The 18,253-nt window shown below is 36.3% G+C and overlaps 1 protein-coding gene across 1 annotated transcript in view; it reads left to right on the forward strand.

Annotated features, from left to right (window-relative positions):
• The window catches only part of ASCC3 (activating signal cointegrator 1 complex subunit 3), a 318,333-nt gene that overhangs the window by 155,554 nt on the left and 144,526 nt on the right, over positions 1-18,253 (forward strand). Inside the window, exon 13 of the mRNA XM_068985127.1 lies at positions 11,467-11,601. Within this exon, the coding sequence (XP_068841228.1) occupies positions 11,467-11,601 (135 nt within the window). The remainder of the gene's footprint in view (positions 1-11,466; positions 11,602-18,253) is intronic.

The following is an 18,253-nucleotide window of genomic DNA, read 5'->3' on the forward strand; positions in this document are numbered from 1 at the left end:
CATGTCATCTTCAAACAGTGAGAGTTTCTTCTTTTCTATCTGGATTCCTTTTATTTCCTTTTCTTCTCTGATTGCTGTAGCTAAATCCCTTTTATAAGATCTGTCTTAAACAATCACACTGTTTCTCTGGGAACCTTCCCTAAGTATTAACACTTTCTGGTTGATCTTCACTCTTCATAAACAACATGGCCCTCCTTTTTCTTTTAATAACCCCACCCTTTTGAAATTGTCCTCTCCATTGTTCTTTCACTTTCCAAAATCATCTTTAGGTTTTTCCAGTATTTTACCACCTTTTTCTTTTACACTAACTTGAGTCATATTTTTTTGTCATCACGTAATATATATTCCTTATGTAATACATATTCCTTATAAAAACACATTTTATTTTCATGATGATGGCATTCTTTTTAACTGTCCTGTCTAAAATCTTTGTGTAACATAAAAATAATTTTTAAGTACTCCATATGGAAAAAGCAAGAGAGTTCCAGAAAAACATCTACTTCTGCTATATTGACTATCCCAAAGCCTTTGACTGTATGGATTACAATAAAGTGTGGAAAATTCTTCAAGAGACAGGAATACCAGACCACCTGACCTGCCCCTTGAGAAACCTGTATGCAGGTCAAGAAGCAACAGTTAGAACTGGACATGGAACAAAAGACTGGTTCCAAATAGGAAAAGAGGTACATCAAGGCTGTATATTGTCACCCTGCTTATTTAGCTTATGTGCAGAGTACATCATGAGAAACGCTGGGCTGGAGGAAGCACAAGCTGGAATCAAGATTGCCAGGAGAAATATCAATAACTTCATATATGCAGATGACACCACCCTTATGGCAGAAAGCGAAGAAGAACTAAAGAGCCTCTTGATGAAAATGAAAGCGAAGAGTGAAAAACTTGGCTTAAAGCTCAACATTCAGAAAACCAAGATCATGGCATCCAGTCCTATCACTTCATGGCAAATAGATGGGGAAACAGGGGCTGACTTTATTTTGGGGGCTCCAAAATCAGTGCAGATGGTGATAGCAGCCATGAAATTAAAAGACGCTTACTCTTTGGAAGGAAAGTTATGACCAACCTAGTTCAGCTCAGTTCAGTCACGTCTGACTCTTTGTGATCCCATGAACCACAGCACACCAGGCCTCCCTGTCCATCACCAGCTCCCGGAGTTTACCCAAACCCATGTCCATCGAGTAGGTGATGCCATCTAACCATCTCATCCAGTCATGTCCTTCTCCTCCTGTCCTCAATCTTTCCCAGAATCAGGGTGTTTTCAGTGAGTCAGCTCTTCACATCAGGTGGCCAAAGTATTGGAGTTTCAGCTTCAACATCAGCCCTTCCAATGAACACCCAGGACTGATCTCCTTTAGGATGGACTGGTTGGATTTCCTTGCAGTCCAAGGGACTCTCAAGAGTCATCTCTAACACCACAGTTCAAAAGCATCAATTCTTTGGCGCTCAGCCTTCTTTAGAGTCCAACTCTCACATCCATACATGACCACAGGAAAAACCATAGCCTTGACGAGATAGACCTTTGTTGGCGTAGTAATGTCTCTGCTTTTTATTATGCTGTCTAGGTTGGTCATAACTTTCCTTCCAAGGAGTAAACGTCTTAATTTCATGGCTGCAGTCACCATCTGCAGCGATTTTGGAGCCCAGAAAAGTAAAGTCAGCCACTGTGTCCACTGTTTCCCCATCTATTTGCCATGAAGTGATGGGACCAGATGCCGTGATCTTAGTTTAACAGCATATTAAAAGCAGAGATATTACCTTGCCAACAGAGGTCCGTCTAGTCAAGGCTATGGTTTTTCCAGTGGCCATGTATGGATGTGAGAGTTGGACTGCGAAGAAATCTGAGCACCGAAAAATCGATGCTTTTGAACTGTGGTGTTGGAGAAGACTCTTGAGAGTTCCTTGGACTGCAAGGAGATCCGACCAGTCCATTCTAAAGGAGATCAGTCCTGGGTGTTCTTTGGAAGCACTGATGCTAAAGCTGAAATTCTAGTAGTTTGGCCACCTGATGTGAAGAGCTGACTCGTTTGAAAAGACCCTAATGCTAGGTAAGATTGAGGGCAGGAGGAGAAGGGGATGATAGAGGATGAGATGGTTGGATAGCATCACCGACTCAATGGACATGAGTTTGGATATGCTCCGGGAGTTGGTGATGGACAGGGAGGCCTGTTGTGCTGCAGTTCATGGGGTCACAAAGAGTCGGACATGACTGAGTGGCTAAACTGAACTGAACTGTTTTCCATGGTTTATCATTTTTTTCTGAATCTTGAATGAATTTTTCATTGTATACAGTCATAATGTGGTTATGTTTTACCTTTCCAACTATTATTTCTCATCTGTCTAATGTCCATTTCTACCTAGAGCCCGTGTTCACCAAATCCATATGCATTTGTTGTCTTCTCTGTGCCTTTGACCTCTGTATATTATACTTTCCTAGGAAGTACTATTTATTTTCTTCTGCTAAAGCATGTCTCTTTTATTCCTAAAGCATTTCCAGGTAAACTAAAACTTTTTGATCAAAAGTACAACCACTACCCTTCTAAAAGTCCATTATTAAATATGTGTTCTGTAAGTTTTTACTTTGATGCTGTAAATCCCTTACCAATAAAATAATCACATCAAATGTAGTACAGTAGTATATTATAAATATACCTTTACAACCTTATTATTGATCATTGCTCCTTTTCAATATAATTTATATGTTTATAAAACTTAAGGCTTGTTTCAGTGGGCAAGAAAAGTAATGTAAGATATACAGAGAAAACATTATCTTTTTATACCCCCATCCTATTTTCATTTGTGAGTTAATTAATTTGGTGGGTGTCCATTCATATGTCTCTTTTTAAACATGCACACACACACACACACACACACACACACACACATACCCTTTATAATATACTCCAAATAATGCTATGGAAATTGTTTTTCAATTTAATTTTTTTACATAGCACTGTATTATGGATATCTCTGTAGATATCTTTGCAGATCTGTGCATGTGTGTGTGTGTGTATGTGTGTGTATAGGAACAAAATCCAGTTGTTCTTGTGCCCCTCATTGGATTTCGGGAACCACACTGTACTAATGAAGTCTTGTATCTTTTTGTGTGTTGATGACTATTTTCACGTTCTTGCCTATGAATTTCCCAGTAGTCATAGAGAAAAATCCTGACAGATTTAAAGAAAAATATAACCATTTCCATACTAAATAAGATATCCTAAACAATCAAAAGATAAAGCATAGACTAGAACAAAATATTTGCAATGTAGAAATAAAAGACAAAGCATACTATCTTCTATATTGTAAGAGCACCTAAAAAATAATAAGCAAAAATGCCCAATAGTAAAATAGGCAATATTCAAAATAGAGACATAGTTCAGTTGTCATGTATATTTGACCCAACAATTTGGCTTCTAAGAAAATATCTACAAACATATGAAGTTACTTGTATATAGAGTTGTTTATTACAGCATTACTTTAAATAAGAAAAGATTAGAAACAACATAAATACAACAAGGATTGGTTATATAAATTATGGTATTTCTAAGTAAAGGAATACTATTGCAAATGAAAAAATAAATGAGGAAACTTAGTATGGATGTGAAAAAGATCTTCAGATGACCAGTGTCTTCAACTGGTCAGTATTGGCAGGACTAAAATGAAAACTGATTTACAGCAATCAGAATGAAGCCTTCTAAAGTTCCATTTACTTGATATCACAGATAAGTTAATATAATCACAGCAATAAAAATGATTTTGTTGCCTGCCTGCCTGCCCTTGTGGTATATAAATCTGAAATCTATCTGCAGTGGCACTCCTCATTCAAACTATACATCATAGAAAATGATTTGGCTACTTTCTCCATTCTCCTAAAGATAGTACTTACAGAATCATTTTAAATGCACAGAGGACAGGTTTAGGGGTTTGTTTTGTTTTGTTTTGTTTTTACTTCCAATGGCTGCCATTTCCCTGAACTCTCAAATTTTAACATTCAACTTATTAATGACTTATAAAACCAGATTGCTTGGTCCTGTCCTCCTCGTTTTTGGCTCAGATGTGAGGTGATACTCTTAATTGGTAATTTTAACAAGTTTCCAGAGGATACTGATGCTCCTGGTCTGGGGACACAGTTTTAGAATCACTGTTTAGATCATTGGGGCTTGTTTCTCTTGAGGATCCTGGGTTAAGAGTGTTAGGAAGAATTGAGAGCAAAACAAATAAATGGCTATGGTGGTTAGAGTCATAACATGAACACCACAACATAAACTTCCTCACCCTCAAGCCTTATTCTTTAATCACTGCAATAGCCAATATCATATATTATAGAATGTTATTTCTCAGCAGCATCTCCTATTGGACACCTATCTGCCATGTTGTTGTATCTTTTTCAGTTATGTCTATTCTTAGTCTTCCTTCTTAGTGGAAATGTCTAGGGAAGAGAGTTTCATTCAAGATTTTACAGCCAATCTTTGGCCTTCCTCCTGTTCTAAGATAATCTCAGGCTTAAATATTTTTGTTAATCTTTTTTTATTCCTAGTTCATCTGGCACAACACCCTTACAAGGTTGTTGAAGTGTTCTTTTTAATTATTTTCTGTGGTGTAAGATGGGGATTCCCAGGTGACTCAGCAGTAAAGAATCCGCCTGCCAGTGCTAGAGACACAGGTTCAATCCCAGGGAAAATCCCCTGGAAGAGGAAATGGCAACCCACTCCAGTATTCTGGCCTGGAAAATTACATGGACAGAGGAACCTGGCAGGCTACGCAGTCCAAGGGGTCTCAGAGAGTTGGACATTACTGAGCATGCATGCACCAAGCACATGGTGTTAGATACGCATGCACTTGCGTAGAGGAGGAATAAATGTTTATATAGGTGACAATTTATACTACACATTCACTGATCTAACCCTTTGGTCTTTGGGGTCAAATTAATTTTATTAATGTTTATTACCTTTATCTTGGTGTTAATACTTACCGGCTTTGACTAAGGGTCTCCAAGTTCCTATACAAAGAGTTTTAGCATCTCCTTTTCACTTTCATGCATTGGAGAAGGAAATGGCAACCCACTCCATTGTTGTTGCCTGGAAAATCCCATGGGCAAGGGAGCCTGGTGGGCTGCAGTCCATGGGGTTGCTAAGAGTCAGACACGACTGAGCGACTTCACTGTCACTTTCACTTGAACTTGTTAGAAGTGCAAATTCTTGTCTTGCCTCAAACTTAACTTATAGAAAGGGTATTGAGGGAAGGAGCAATGGTTTGTGTTTTTAACAAGCCTGCCAGGTGATTTTGATGGTTCTAAAATTTGAGCACTGTTGTCTTATTAAATTAGTGGTTCACTTACACGATATCCTTTAATCCTTACAGTAATCCTGTGACACTAGTAACTATGTCATAGAGGAAATGAGGATCAGAGATAAAATAATTTGTTCTCAATCACACTGCTATTTAACAAACTTCAAAGTAGAATTGTCTTTTTAAGATAATATGTCCTTCTTTCCTTTGAATACACTGAAACAGTATCAGTTACTTTAGCATTTTGGTACTGTGAGTGATTGTTGTCTGAACTTTTACTTTTCATTAATTTTAATCAGCATATTATTTGAAGAACAGTTTCTTTAACAAGTCAAATAACAGAACCAGAACTTAGATTCACATGCTTTCTTTCCTAGTCCAGAACTGATTCCCTGGTACATTCTTAAATTAAATGGCTTTTTAAACTAAAAATAAGTATATAAAATATTTTTAATTCCATTAACCTAACAAACCCCAAGTTAAAAACATAAGCATTTCAAGAAAACAGTTAAAACTTATCAGCATTATTAACTTGAATCTACTCTTCTAATCTTATTTTAATGACACATGCCCATTTAACTGCTGTTTGGTTACCAGCAGTGTTTCTAAGATTAATTTGGAGTTATTTCTGCCAAATGAAACAGTGCTGTCCTCTCTGTTAGTTATCATTTTCATATGAGCCTATTTAAATTAATTAACCAAATTAGCAAACCATAAAATCCAGTATGTTTATAGAGACCCAAAACCTTGTAATGGCTTCTGTTGAAGCCTCTAGACAGAAAATTCTTAATAAGAAAAAGAGTTTATTTTACTGAACAAGACATGATGTATTCTTTAATAAAAAGAAATTGCTGCTTTAAGTTGTAACTAATATTTCTCTTGGCTGCAGTAAAAAATAATTTGCAAAATGATAAGTTGACAAGTCAGACTGAAATAATTAATGAAGATTTAGGGTCATGTTTTATTTTCCCTTATGTTTTCCATATCTGTTATTTTAACAGGATTTATATAATATGGTATTTGAGTTACGGAGAATAGAAATCTTGTTGTATTCTAAAACTCTTGCCTATCTGGAAAATGACCTTGAGGCAATACTAATTATATAAAATATCTTAATAATATCTGATATTTCATATGTATAGGTAAATAAAGATAGGTTATTAGGGAATCTTTGTAGTGGTGATTTTACTTATGTTTCCTTTTGAACTCCTTTTACTTTAGAAAAAGAAAACTAAGTTGGTGGTAATCATTAACTGTTTTCACACAGTAATACAGTGGTGATCTCAATAGTTGTTAATAATTCAGTTTTTTTTTTAGACTTTAATGCATTTTATTTATTTATTTTATCTATGTATGTATTTATTTATTTTGGTTATAGGAAAGACAGATTTTATATCTGTGTTTAGTTGATTAACAATATTGTATTAATTTCAAATTCAGTTTTTAGCCCCTACTGCTTGATATTTTCACTCAGTCGGTTTTAGGGAAGGACTGAGAAATCTATTTTAACAAGCCCCAGCAGTAATTCTGCAGAAGTGGCCCCTGGGCCTCCGTGTAAGAAACTTTGAAAGAGAATCTACTTCTTCAAGCTAACACACTGAAACCACCAGGGCTAAATACTCCGTAGACTACCATAGCTTTTTCCATGCAGACTGCACCCAGCTTCTACAACCAGGAAGAGTCAATTCCTAGTGATTCTATCTTGCCATAACAGTGTGTGCTCCAGTTCGGTGCCTTGGACATGTTTCTCATAGTTTCCCTGGTGCTTTGGTCACTGTTTGGCACTCAGTAGGTATGTGTATACATCTTGGCAAGGATGAATAAAGGAAACCAACTAGCTCCATGTTTAGCATTGCTGTTATCCACACTTCATCTGTCTTTTGGATCAAATAATTTCCCTAAATTATTTCCAGTTTTATCTCCCTCCTTAAATTGTATAAAAGGGATCATGCCTTATCCATTTTCATATGTCTCCCAACAATATTTTACACACACATGGCCAATAAATATATATTAAGTAAAAAAAAAATATTTTGTGCTTATTTAATCCATCACACAAGATTCCCATCTCTATGAGGATAGGAACTTTGTCTCTTTTTCACAGCAGTTTTCTTAAAGCTTGGTAGTGACTGCATGCCCAGAAACGTTTAAGCAAATTAATAAAATACAAGTAATTTAAGTAAATAAAATAATAAAATCTAACTTCATTCTAATTGAGATTTTCTTAAAATTTAATGTTGGGGTAAATGAGATTTTGTGCGTGGTCAAATATATTTTTATATAAAAGAAAAAATTCTGCCTTAATTACCCTTTAAAAAGAAATTCATAGTTGAAATGCCCTTACCTTTGAGAAGACAGGATGGTGGAATTTGACAGATTATAAATTGGTGAAGCTTCAGCATGGCATTATGGTTAACAGAATATTATATCTAAATTAGTATTAAACAATTTATGTCAGGAATTATGAAAATATCATAATAAACATAATGTCAACATATCTTTGTCATCCTGTGCAGTAAAGATGACTCCTTAGAAAGCTAGAAAGCCTGTGAAAAGCGGATTTATTTTTTGGTTTGTTTGTTTTTTGGTGGGGGTGGTTGAAAATAAGGTAATCAAAAAGTTTTCTAAGTATCCATGAAACTTACTGAAATACATTTTATCATTCCCTTCAGAAATATGCTTATGATCATACTTCTTTTCAAATCACGTTAGTATCAGAAAATAAGTGCAGTCAGTCAGTTCAGCCACTCAGTCACATCCAACTATTTGCAACCCCATGGACTGCAGCACAACTGCAGCATGCCAGGCTTTCCTGTCCGTCACCAACGCCCAGAGCTTGCTCAAACTTAAGTCCATCAAGTCAGTGATGCCATCCAACCATCTCATCCTCTGTCGTCCACTTGTCCTCCTGCCTTCTATCTTTCCCAGAATCTGGGTCTTTTCCAGTGAGTCAGCTCTTCGCATCAGGTGTCCAGAATATTGGAGTTGCAGCCTCAGCCTCAGTCCTTCTAATGAACATTCAGGACTGATGTCCTTTAGGATGGACTGGTTGGATCTCCTTGCAGTCCAAGGGACTCTCAAGAGTCTTCTCCAACACCACAGTTCAAAAGCATCAATTCTTCGGCTCTCAGGTTTCTTTATAGTCCAACTCTCACATCCATACATGACTACTGGAAAAACCATAGCTTTGACTAGATGGACCTTTGTTGGCAAAGTAATGTCTCTGCTTTTCAATATGCTATCTAGGTTGGTCATAGCATTTCTTCCAAGGAGCAAGTGTCTTTTAATTTCATGGCTGCAGTCACCACCTGCAGTGATTTTGGAGCCCCCCAAAATAAAGTCTGTCACTGTTTCCATTGTTTCCCCCTCTATTTGCCTTGAAGTGATGGGACCGGATGCCATGATCTTAGTTTTCTGAATGTTGAGTTTTAAGTCAACTTTTTCACTCTCCTCTTTCATTTTCATCAAGAGACTCTTTAGTTCTTCTTTGATTTCTGCTATAAGGCTGGTGTCATCTGCATATCTGAGGATATTGGTATTTCTCCTAGCAATCTTAAGTCCAGCTTCATCCAGCCCGGCATTTCTCATTATGTACTCTGCATATAAATTAAATAAGCAGGGTGACAATATACAGCCTTGAGGTACTCCTTTCCCGATTTGGAACCTGTCTGTTCCATGTCCAGCTCTAATTGTTGCTTCTTGACCTGCATACAGATTTCTCAGAAGGCAGGTGGTCTGGGATTCCCATCTCTCTCAGAATTTTCCACAGTTTGTTGTGATCCACACAGTTAAAGGCTTTGGCGTAGTCAATAAAGCAGAAGTAGATGTTTTTCTGGATCTCTTTTGCTTTTTTGATGATCCAACAGATGTTGGCAATTTGATCTCTGGTTCTTCAGCCCTGAACTGAATCATTGAATTAGCCAAAAAGTTCATTCAGCTTTGCCATTCAGTGGTACAGAAAAACCTGAACAGACTTTTTTGCCAACCCAATATAAGGTTCAGTTCAGTTCAATTCAGTCGCTCAGTCATGTCTGACTCTTTACGACCCCATGAGTTCCAGTACGCCAGGCCTCCCTGTCCATCACCAACTCCCAGAGTTCACACAAACTCATGTCCACCAAGTCGGTGATGCCATCCAGCCATCTCATCCTCGGTTGTCCCCTTCTCCTCCTGCCCCCAATCCCTCCCAGCATCAGAGCCTTTCCAATGAGTCAACTCTTCGCATGAGGTGGCCAAAGTACTGGAGTTTCAGCCTCAACATCAATCCTTCCAGTGAATACTCGGGACTGATCTCCTTTAGAATGGACTGGTTGGATCTCCTTGCAGTCCAAGGGACTCTCAAGAGTCTTCTCCAGCACCACAGTTCAAATGCATCAATTCTTTGGCGCTCAGTTTTCTTCACAGTCCAACTTTCACATCCATACATGACCACTGGAAAAACCATAGCCTTGACTAGACAGACCTTTGTTGGCAAAGTGATGTCTTTGCTTTTCAACATGCTGTCTAGTTTGGTCATAACTTTCCTTCTAAGGAGTAAGCATCTTTTAATTTCATGGCTGCAGTCACCATCTGCAGTCATTTTGGAGCCCCCAAAAATAAAGTCTGACACTATTTCCACTGTTTCCTCATCTATTTGCCATGAAGTAATGGGACCAGATGCCATGATCTTCGTTTTCTGAATGTTGAGCTTTAAGCCAACTTTTTCACTCTCCTCTTTCACTTTCATCAAGAGGCTCTTTAGTTCTTCTTTGCTTTCTGCCATAAGGGTGGTGTCGTCTGCTTATCTGAGGTTATTGATATTTCTCCTGGCAATCTTGATTCCAGCTTATGTTTCTTCCAGTCCAGCATTTCTCATGATGTAATCTGCATATAAGTTAAATAAGCAGAGCGACAATATACAGCCTTGATGTACTCCTTTTCCTATTTGGAACCAGTCTGTTGTTCCATGTCCAGTTCTAACTGTGCTTCCTGCCCTGCATATAGGTTTCTCAAGAGGCAAGTCAGATGGTTTGGTATTCCCATCTCTTGAAGAATTTTCCACAGTTTATTGTGATCCACACAGTCAAAGATTACTATGGTCAATTATATGGCATGAGCTCTAGATCTGTATCATTCTGTCTCCTTTCTGGTCAGATACCAGACCTCCTTCCCATTATCACTTTTGTTGAAAGTGTATGCAGGTCAAAATGATCTCTTACTCAGGTCAACTCCCATGAGCGTATTAATTTTCTGACTGAAAGCAGTCTGTTACATATCCTTCTGTATGTGTAGCCTGAGATAAGACCAAAGTTCCAGCTTCTGGGAAAACACTGTTGACAGGAAAACATGGAGAGATACTGGAAAGAGAGGCAAGATTTAGGAATTAGTCATGGCTCTTTCAGAAGGCTGAGGTTGAACTGTGAAGGCAGGGGACAGGAGAGTGGAGACCAAAGAAGAAACATCACATAGAAGAGAAGGCAGGACCTGATAGACAGCAAATGCAGATTGCCAGTCACTCTCTGATTTTACTCTCTTTTTTGCCTTCACATTGCCTGACTACTATCCCTGAAAGGACTTTTATCCTCTTCCTCTTGACAAAGCATCCAGACACTCAACTTCCCCTAATTCAGATTTCCACTGTCACTTTGTAGAAAGGCTGCCACAACCGAAAATTCCAAATACCTCTCTAGAAGCTTTGTCTTCTCCAGCAGTCCCCTGAACTCTATTTTAAATGGTTGTTCTTAGACACAGTTTCATCCAAAGAAAAGTGATCTTTATTGTTTTCAGTTTCCTTAAACATCTTAATGATACTGGCAGTTTTATTGACTAGGGACAATAAGCTCTAGTATGTTTTTATACTCGTAATATATGATTGTGCTAATGAATCACATCATCAGAAGAAAAATGCATACATTAAATTTCACATTTTATATAATCCATTAATTTCATTTTGACTTCTGCCTATTTTTAGGATTAATGATAAACAAAACCATAGGATTGACTTTTATTTAACTTGCCTTTATCCAAATGCAGTTTGTTCTAAAATAAGCAAATGTTGACATGTTCATAAGCTAGAGGGTTATTTTGAAAAGTTAATAGTTGTTTATATACTGTGATTTCCAGACCAATATTAAGCTATCTCTTAATGAATGTGAATATTAAATCCACTGTTTTCCTTTATTTTAGGTGATGGTGTTTGTACATGCTAGAAATGCCACTGTAAGAACAGCTATGTCTCTAATAGAGAGAGCCAAGAATAATGGCCATATTTCCTACTTTTTACCTACTCAAAGACCTGAATATGGACATGCAGAAAAACAGGTAGGGAACAAATGACAAAACAGTACAAGAACTAAAATACATAATGTGCCAGATATTTTATATATGGAAGATCCATGGTCTCTAATTTCCAATAAGTTAAATTATAGAAATATCATGTTATAATTTTACTTTTTTCTTGACTTTCAAAGGATCTCAGTGCTTGATGTGTTCAGTTAGCACTTTTTTCTATGTGATTATAATTTAATCTTTAGTTCTCTTGAAAATATAGTTAAAGTGTAAAATACAGTTAAATATTCTACAATCTGTTAATGTCTAATGGATTCTTCTTTTAAAGATAAGTTTTTTTTAGGGTCAGCACGGACAGACGTAATTAGCATAAACAAAAGCTCTTTTTTAAAAAAACGTTTTATTTTATATTTGAGTGTAACCAATTAACACTGTACGGTAGTTTCAGGTGGACAGCAGAGGGACTCTGCCATACATACACATGTATCCGTTCTCCCGCAAGCTCCCCTCCCATTCATGCTGCCACATAACATTGAGGAGTGAAAGAGTCGTGTCTGACTCTTTGAAGCCCCATAGCCTGTAGCCCACCAGTCTCCTCTGTCCATGGGCTTTTCCAGGCAAGAATACTGGAGTGGGTAGCCATTCTCGTCTCCAAGGGATTTTCCCAACCCAGGGATCAAACCCTGGCCTCCCACGTTGCAGGCAGATTCTTTGCCATGTGAGCCACCAGGGAATTCCCTGTAAATAACAAACATAAAAGCTCTTTTTGAGAGTACAAGTTTGAGACCCAAACGATTCAGAACAACTGCCTTGCTATTCAGTATATACTCAAAGGGCCTGAAAAGTCTGGGTCCTTGTTACAAAGGCAAAGCCTTACCCACCCCTACCCCTGCCATGATTTACTGCCTCCTTATCTGCATTTCTGCTTGATCTCCAGAGGATTTCTGCACATGATAGTTTGAGAAGCACATCTATAGGTTATTTGGGTATGGATAGTATTCAAAGTCCAGTAATCTTGCCTGGGAAATTCCATGGACAGAGGAGCCTGGTGGGCTGCAGTCCATGGGGCCGCACAGAGTCGGACACGACTGAGCGATTTCACTTTCACTTTTCACTTTCCTGCATTGGAGAAGGAAATGGCAACCCACGAATCCCAGGGACGGGGGAGCCTGGTGGGCTTCCGTCTATGTGGTCACACAGAGTCAGACATGACTGAAGTGACTTAGCAGCAGCAGCAGTATTCAAAGATTTACCAAAAATTTTGTTTACTCATATCAAATGATGATTTCCATAGAGTAGACAGACTACAGCCTGAGGGCCAAAGGTGGCAATTTTTGTAATTAGTTTGTTTTTTGTAATTACTTTAATTAAAAAACAATCAGAGCCCTTCCTTTATCTTCTATGGATGTCTTTACACATGGGGGGAAAATTGAGTACTTTCTATTGAGATTATGGCTCACAAAACCGAAAATGCCCTTTATCCCATTTGCAGAAAATTTTGCCTTAATTTAAAGCTATACAAATAAATTTTTAATTAAAAAAAAACTGTATGCATAAAATGGTGGGAACTTCAAAATATTTTGTATGCATAAGATTGAACTGATAGTTGCTGAGCAGCTGCTACATATGCTCTGTACCTTCACACTTACTAGCTTAATAAGGTGTATTTGGTTATTAGGATTGTGCTGTAAATTTTACCATTTTATATTGATATTTTAAATCCTATCTGTGATAATCTGATACAGGTTGTTTTGAATGTCAGATTCTCTTTCACTGTAACTACAAAATTTATCCATTTTTTTCTCTTTATAAAATTTTCTATTACATACCACTTATTATGCAGCTTTGTATTCTTCCAGTTATCTATTAATTATAAATTTATGAGAGTCTCTGAAAAGTAAGGTCAGCGTTCATAAGTCTTGTTTCATTTTCTTTGGAAACACAGAGCAGCTCTATTGTGTTTAACAGCCAAGCCTTGAGAGCCACCTTGTGGATTTCTGGTTATTTCATAGCTCTCCGTTCTGAGAGGCATTGCTATTCTAAATCATACAAGTTTATTGTTTCATTGTGACAATAATATTCAGTATTTATCAAGAGTTTACTTGAGCCAGGCATTGTTTTCATTGCTCTCTATTACTTATTCAGTGGTCACAACTTATGATGTAGGTTTGTACTGTTGTCTTCTCTTGGTGTGACATGTATGCAGAAGTAATTCAAATAAAGCATTAAATAGTCTAAAGCATATAGAAATAGTTTATGTAGAGACATTTTCAAATGATATTTATTTAAGGCCACACCACCAAACATGTAATCACAGAACACTAAGCTGAAAAAAAAAAAAAAAAAGCAGAGAAATGTAGAGTTTTCCTACAGTTAGGTAGACTTGGAAACCCATCATTTTATTGGACCTTTTTCTGGATATTTTTATTATACTGGATTTTTATCCTGACCTACTTGTTATTATTTTTTTGAACAAGGGTGGATTCCACAGAGATTTATTAATAAGTACATGTTTTCAAGGAACATTGTCCTTTTCTCCGTTATATTTTTTAATATAGTATTTGGCTGATCGTAGCTACCCTAAAATTCGTTTGCCTTTTGAAGAGATGTTCTCACTTTAATTATCTCATTTGACAGAATGCCACTATTTTGTCTTTTAAAGATTCTCATCCCTATTTTACAAATAAGAAAACTGAGAAAAAAGAATAAATTTTCCCAGAGACTCCCATGTAGTAAGTGGAGCTGTGATTTGAGTTAGTCTGACTCCGAAGTCTACCTTTTCACCACCCATTTCACAAACAGTGCACCCTGTTTATTCAAAAGTGAATATATCAAACCCAACCTGTGGTTTGCTAAAGGCTTCAGAGCTTTGAGTTTGTGGTTTGGTTTTGTTTTTTTAATTAAATGGAAGAACATTTCTTAGGCCCAGCTATATCCTAAAGAAAGACTTAAAACAGTTGGCCCCTCCACCGTGGAAATTATTTTATAACAAAAGATAGTAATCTTTCTGAATGTTTTCTCAAAGCTCTAGAATTTTAGTTTATTCTTCTAGTACAGGATATATGTTTGTTCCTATTCCTTGAAATGCCTTTTAAACTTGAATAGTATTAACTTTCAAGCAATCGAAGGACACTATTACCATGGTGGTAGGAGATATTTCTTCTCACAAATTTGAAAAATGGAAAATTAAGTATTCAAAACATGAAAATTAGAAAGTAAATTTGCTATGGTAGTACATAAAAATTTAGTCTCATGACTCCTATTGATGGAAATACAGGTCAATACCTATGGTGCCATAGCCATACGTTACGCCTAAGTGTTTAAAGTAACCATCTCAATTCCTAACTCACCAAGTATGGTTTTTAAAAAGCATTTCTTCACAGTTTTATTCAACGTACAGTCACTTTATTTGTTAAATAATAAATAAGACTCATTACGGATTCTTTTTCGTGGATTTGGGGAGTGGTGTGTGTATATAATAAGGCTATTGTCTGTACCTTAATCACAGCTGAAATTGAATCTCTTCTTCCCAGTACCAGTTATATTTCAAGACCCCTCATGCCAGTCCCATTTTTTATTTCAAATTCACTCCCAGCTGCAAAACCAACTTGTCCACTGAAACAGGAAAATACAGAACAGAAAATGAAGTGCTCTGAGAGTAACTTAAGCTATAAAGATGGTACTTGCAGTTCTCCTAGAGGAAGGGAGCATCTCAGGAATTCCAAATGAGGCCCAAAGTAAGAGGGCACATTGACAAAAAACTTTGGCTCTGACTTCACCTCAGAAGCCTTAAACACCTAAACTTTCTCTTCTATCAAGTGGAATAATAATGGGGTAAATAATACCTGTTCTAGTAGTTTACTGTGAGAGACAAATGGAATGATATATGAAATTATTTTGGAAACTAGCTGAAAAATGATAAAACATTACATGTCGTATTATGGTAATCTACTTCTAGAAATATACTTTGCATATTATTGTCACCCTGTCCCACAGAGAAACTCTTCTTAAGAAATCACTATTTTCAATAAGATAGAACATACTTTAGGGAATAGCAGCAGTAGATTATGTTTATTCGTAGAAGTTATCATTAGGGATACACACATTTTCATTGGGTATTGATTGTCTTTAATTATAATTTTAAGTTGAATAAATTATTCTAATTAGAATCTTCAGATTCTGTTTCACTCTCCATCTCAGTGAAATAAATTCTTTCCTTTAGGGACAAAACTTTTAACAGGCATTAAATATTTTAGTACTAAGATGGGTATTCCCACCCACTCTGTACCATATTTCTCTGATTTATGGACACCAATGTGGTTCAATTTTTTACATATATTAGTGATATTAAAAGTTTTCCTTATAAGTTGATATGAGCTTCCATGGTCACTCAGGCAGTAAAGAAATCACCTGCAGTGCAGGACACCTGGGTCAGGAAGATCCTCTGGAGGAGGGCATGGCAACCCACTCCAGTATTCTTGCCTGGAGAATCCTATGGACAGAGGAGCCTGGCGGGCTACAGTCCTTTGGGGTTGCAAAGAGTCAGACATGACTGAGTGACTAACACACACAGGTAGATATGGTCTATCATGCAGCAAGTCTCATGAATGTAGTTATTAGGGATATCTATTAAGCAAATCAGAGCACTAGGAAAAAGCCAGTAACGGTATGTACCCTCAAGCTACTTTGAAGTATTATTTTATGACTTTTTAATATTATCTGTATCTACCAACCATCTCCTGTTTTCATAGGTTAGCTTTAGCCTTTGCCTAAGTTCTAGGAATTGGGATTTGATATATGTTATCAGATACTTAATATTGATAGCCTTAATTATTTCTGTTGTAGCAGCTTTCCAGCATCACGATAGCCTAATAAAATCAGAATTTCCTCTTCCAGGAATAGATGATATCTGTTAGCTAAAGAGAGTAGCAGGTACCTAATAACCCCCTTTCTCTTACTTTTTTACTTTAAGTAAGTATAAAATGTTATCTCAGAGTTTATTCTTTCCTCAGGCATATCAGCCCCCTTTCCTTCTGAAGGCTAATATTTTAATTCTGCTGTCTGTCTGTAACCTCATAAAAAGAATGTTAAAAGTATATTAACTTTTAAATGAAATCAAAGAAAATTAATTAAACAATAGATCTGAGTGTTCAGTTGGATTTTTGGAGGCATGACTTTTTCATTTTCAAAGGGAAATAGCCGCTTTAGCATAAAGACTGAATCCAGGCAAACCTGGGTTTTAATCTTGACTCACATACTCTAACATATCAGTCTTTTGCCTTCCTTGGGCTACAATTTGTCATAAACAAAATGAAAATGAGGTAACATAGATCTTGCCAGTCACATAGTAAACACTGTAAATGGTTATGTATGAACTTTGAAGGTAAAGAAGATGACAGCTCTAAAGATTAGCAGATGTGACAACATTTAAATTTGAAGCTTTTGGACAACAAAAAATATATTGAATTGTAAAAAGTAATAAATAGGTTGGGGAAATATTAGTCACAAATACAACAGACTAGTTAATATCTGTATCTTTAGGTGTTGTACTTATTATGTTTAATAACTAAAACATGGTTTCCAATAAGTAAACGAAGAAAAGAAGGAAATAAAATAGATAAACTATGGGAAAAAATCACTAAAGTTGTATACATTAATAGACTGTATATTCTTAAACCCAATAAATTATCAAACACTAAGAATGATAATGTCAAATTCTGAAGGTGATTGAGGATTTGGCTTCTCCTAGATTTCCTGTTGCAGTAATTAGTTCAATTCTTTTTAAAAAGTTTTTGGTAGTATATTTTAAGAGCCAAACTTTTTTTCAGAGCCTTTAACCTTGAAATACTAAACCTGAGAACCTTTCCTTGGAAAAGTTAATGTACACCAAGAGTTTCATCCAAACATATTAAATATAATGAAACAATTACAGACAGCTAAATGTCCAGAACTAGGTGAATTTTAAAGTATGGACAGTTAATTCAATTAAATATGATATACCTACTAAGAAAACCGATGTTAGAGTATATTAGACATCCAGTTCTAAATATGTCAATTTTAGTTCAGCTGATCAAATGTGCCTCTCTAAATAAATGACCAAATGAGGCAAGACGTACAATCCCACAGAGGATTTAGAAATACATGTATAAGAAAAGAAAAATGTGGCATATAACATGAGAGAAGAATGAACAGTTCAACGGAAAGACAAAAAGAGATTAAGCTGGTGGTCTTGTATTTCAGTAATCAACAACAACGAAAAAAAGTAGTAAAGGAAATTTTACAAAAAAAAAAAGGAAGAAAGAAAGAAAAGTAAAGGACATTCCAAGAGAAAAAGAACAAGAACATGGGCAAAGGGAATCAATTCATATATTTGAAGAATGAGTGTTTCTTGACCACTGGACTGTAAGGTATATAGATTTTGGTCAGAATTTAGAGGACTGTAGAAGAGTAGTTCATTGATTAACTTTATAAACAATGAATGATGAAAATAGCACTTTCCCAAGATGTGGACTCTATAATATTTTTTTCTAATATCATTAAGGCATACTCACTGGTAATTGTGGAAAAGAATGGTATAATTTGCTAGAAACTATTTGCCTCCTTCTGGTTAAATTTTAGTTTTTATGATGACAGTTAGATTATTTCTTCTTAATGGATTTGAAATTATCTGCATTAAAGCATATCT

This window comes from Capricornis sumatraensis, chromosome 13, assembly GCF_032405125.1.
Source record: "Capricornis sumatraensis isolate serow.1 chromosome 13, serow.2, whole genome shotgun sequence".
NCBI classification, from domain to species: domain Eukaryota; kingdom Metazoa; phylum Chordata; class Mammalia; order Artiodactyla; family Bovidae; genus Capricornis; species Capricornis sumatraensis.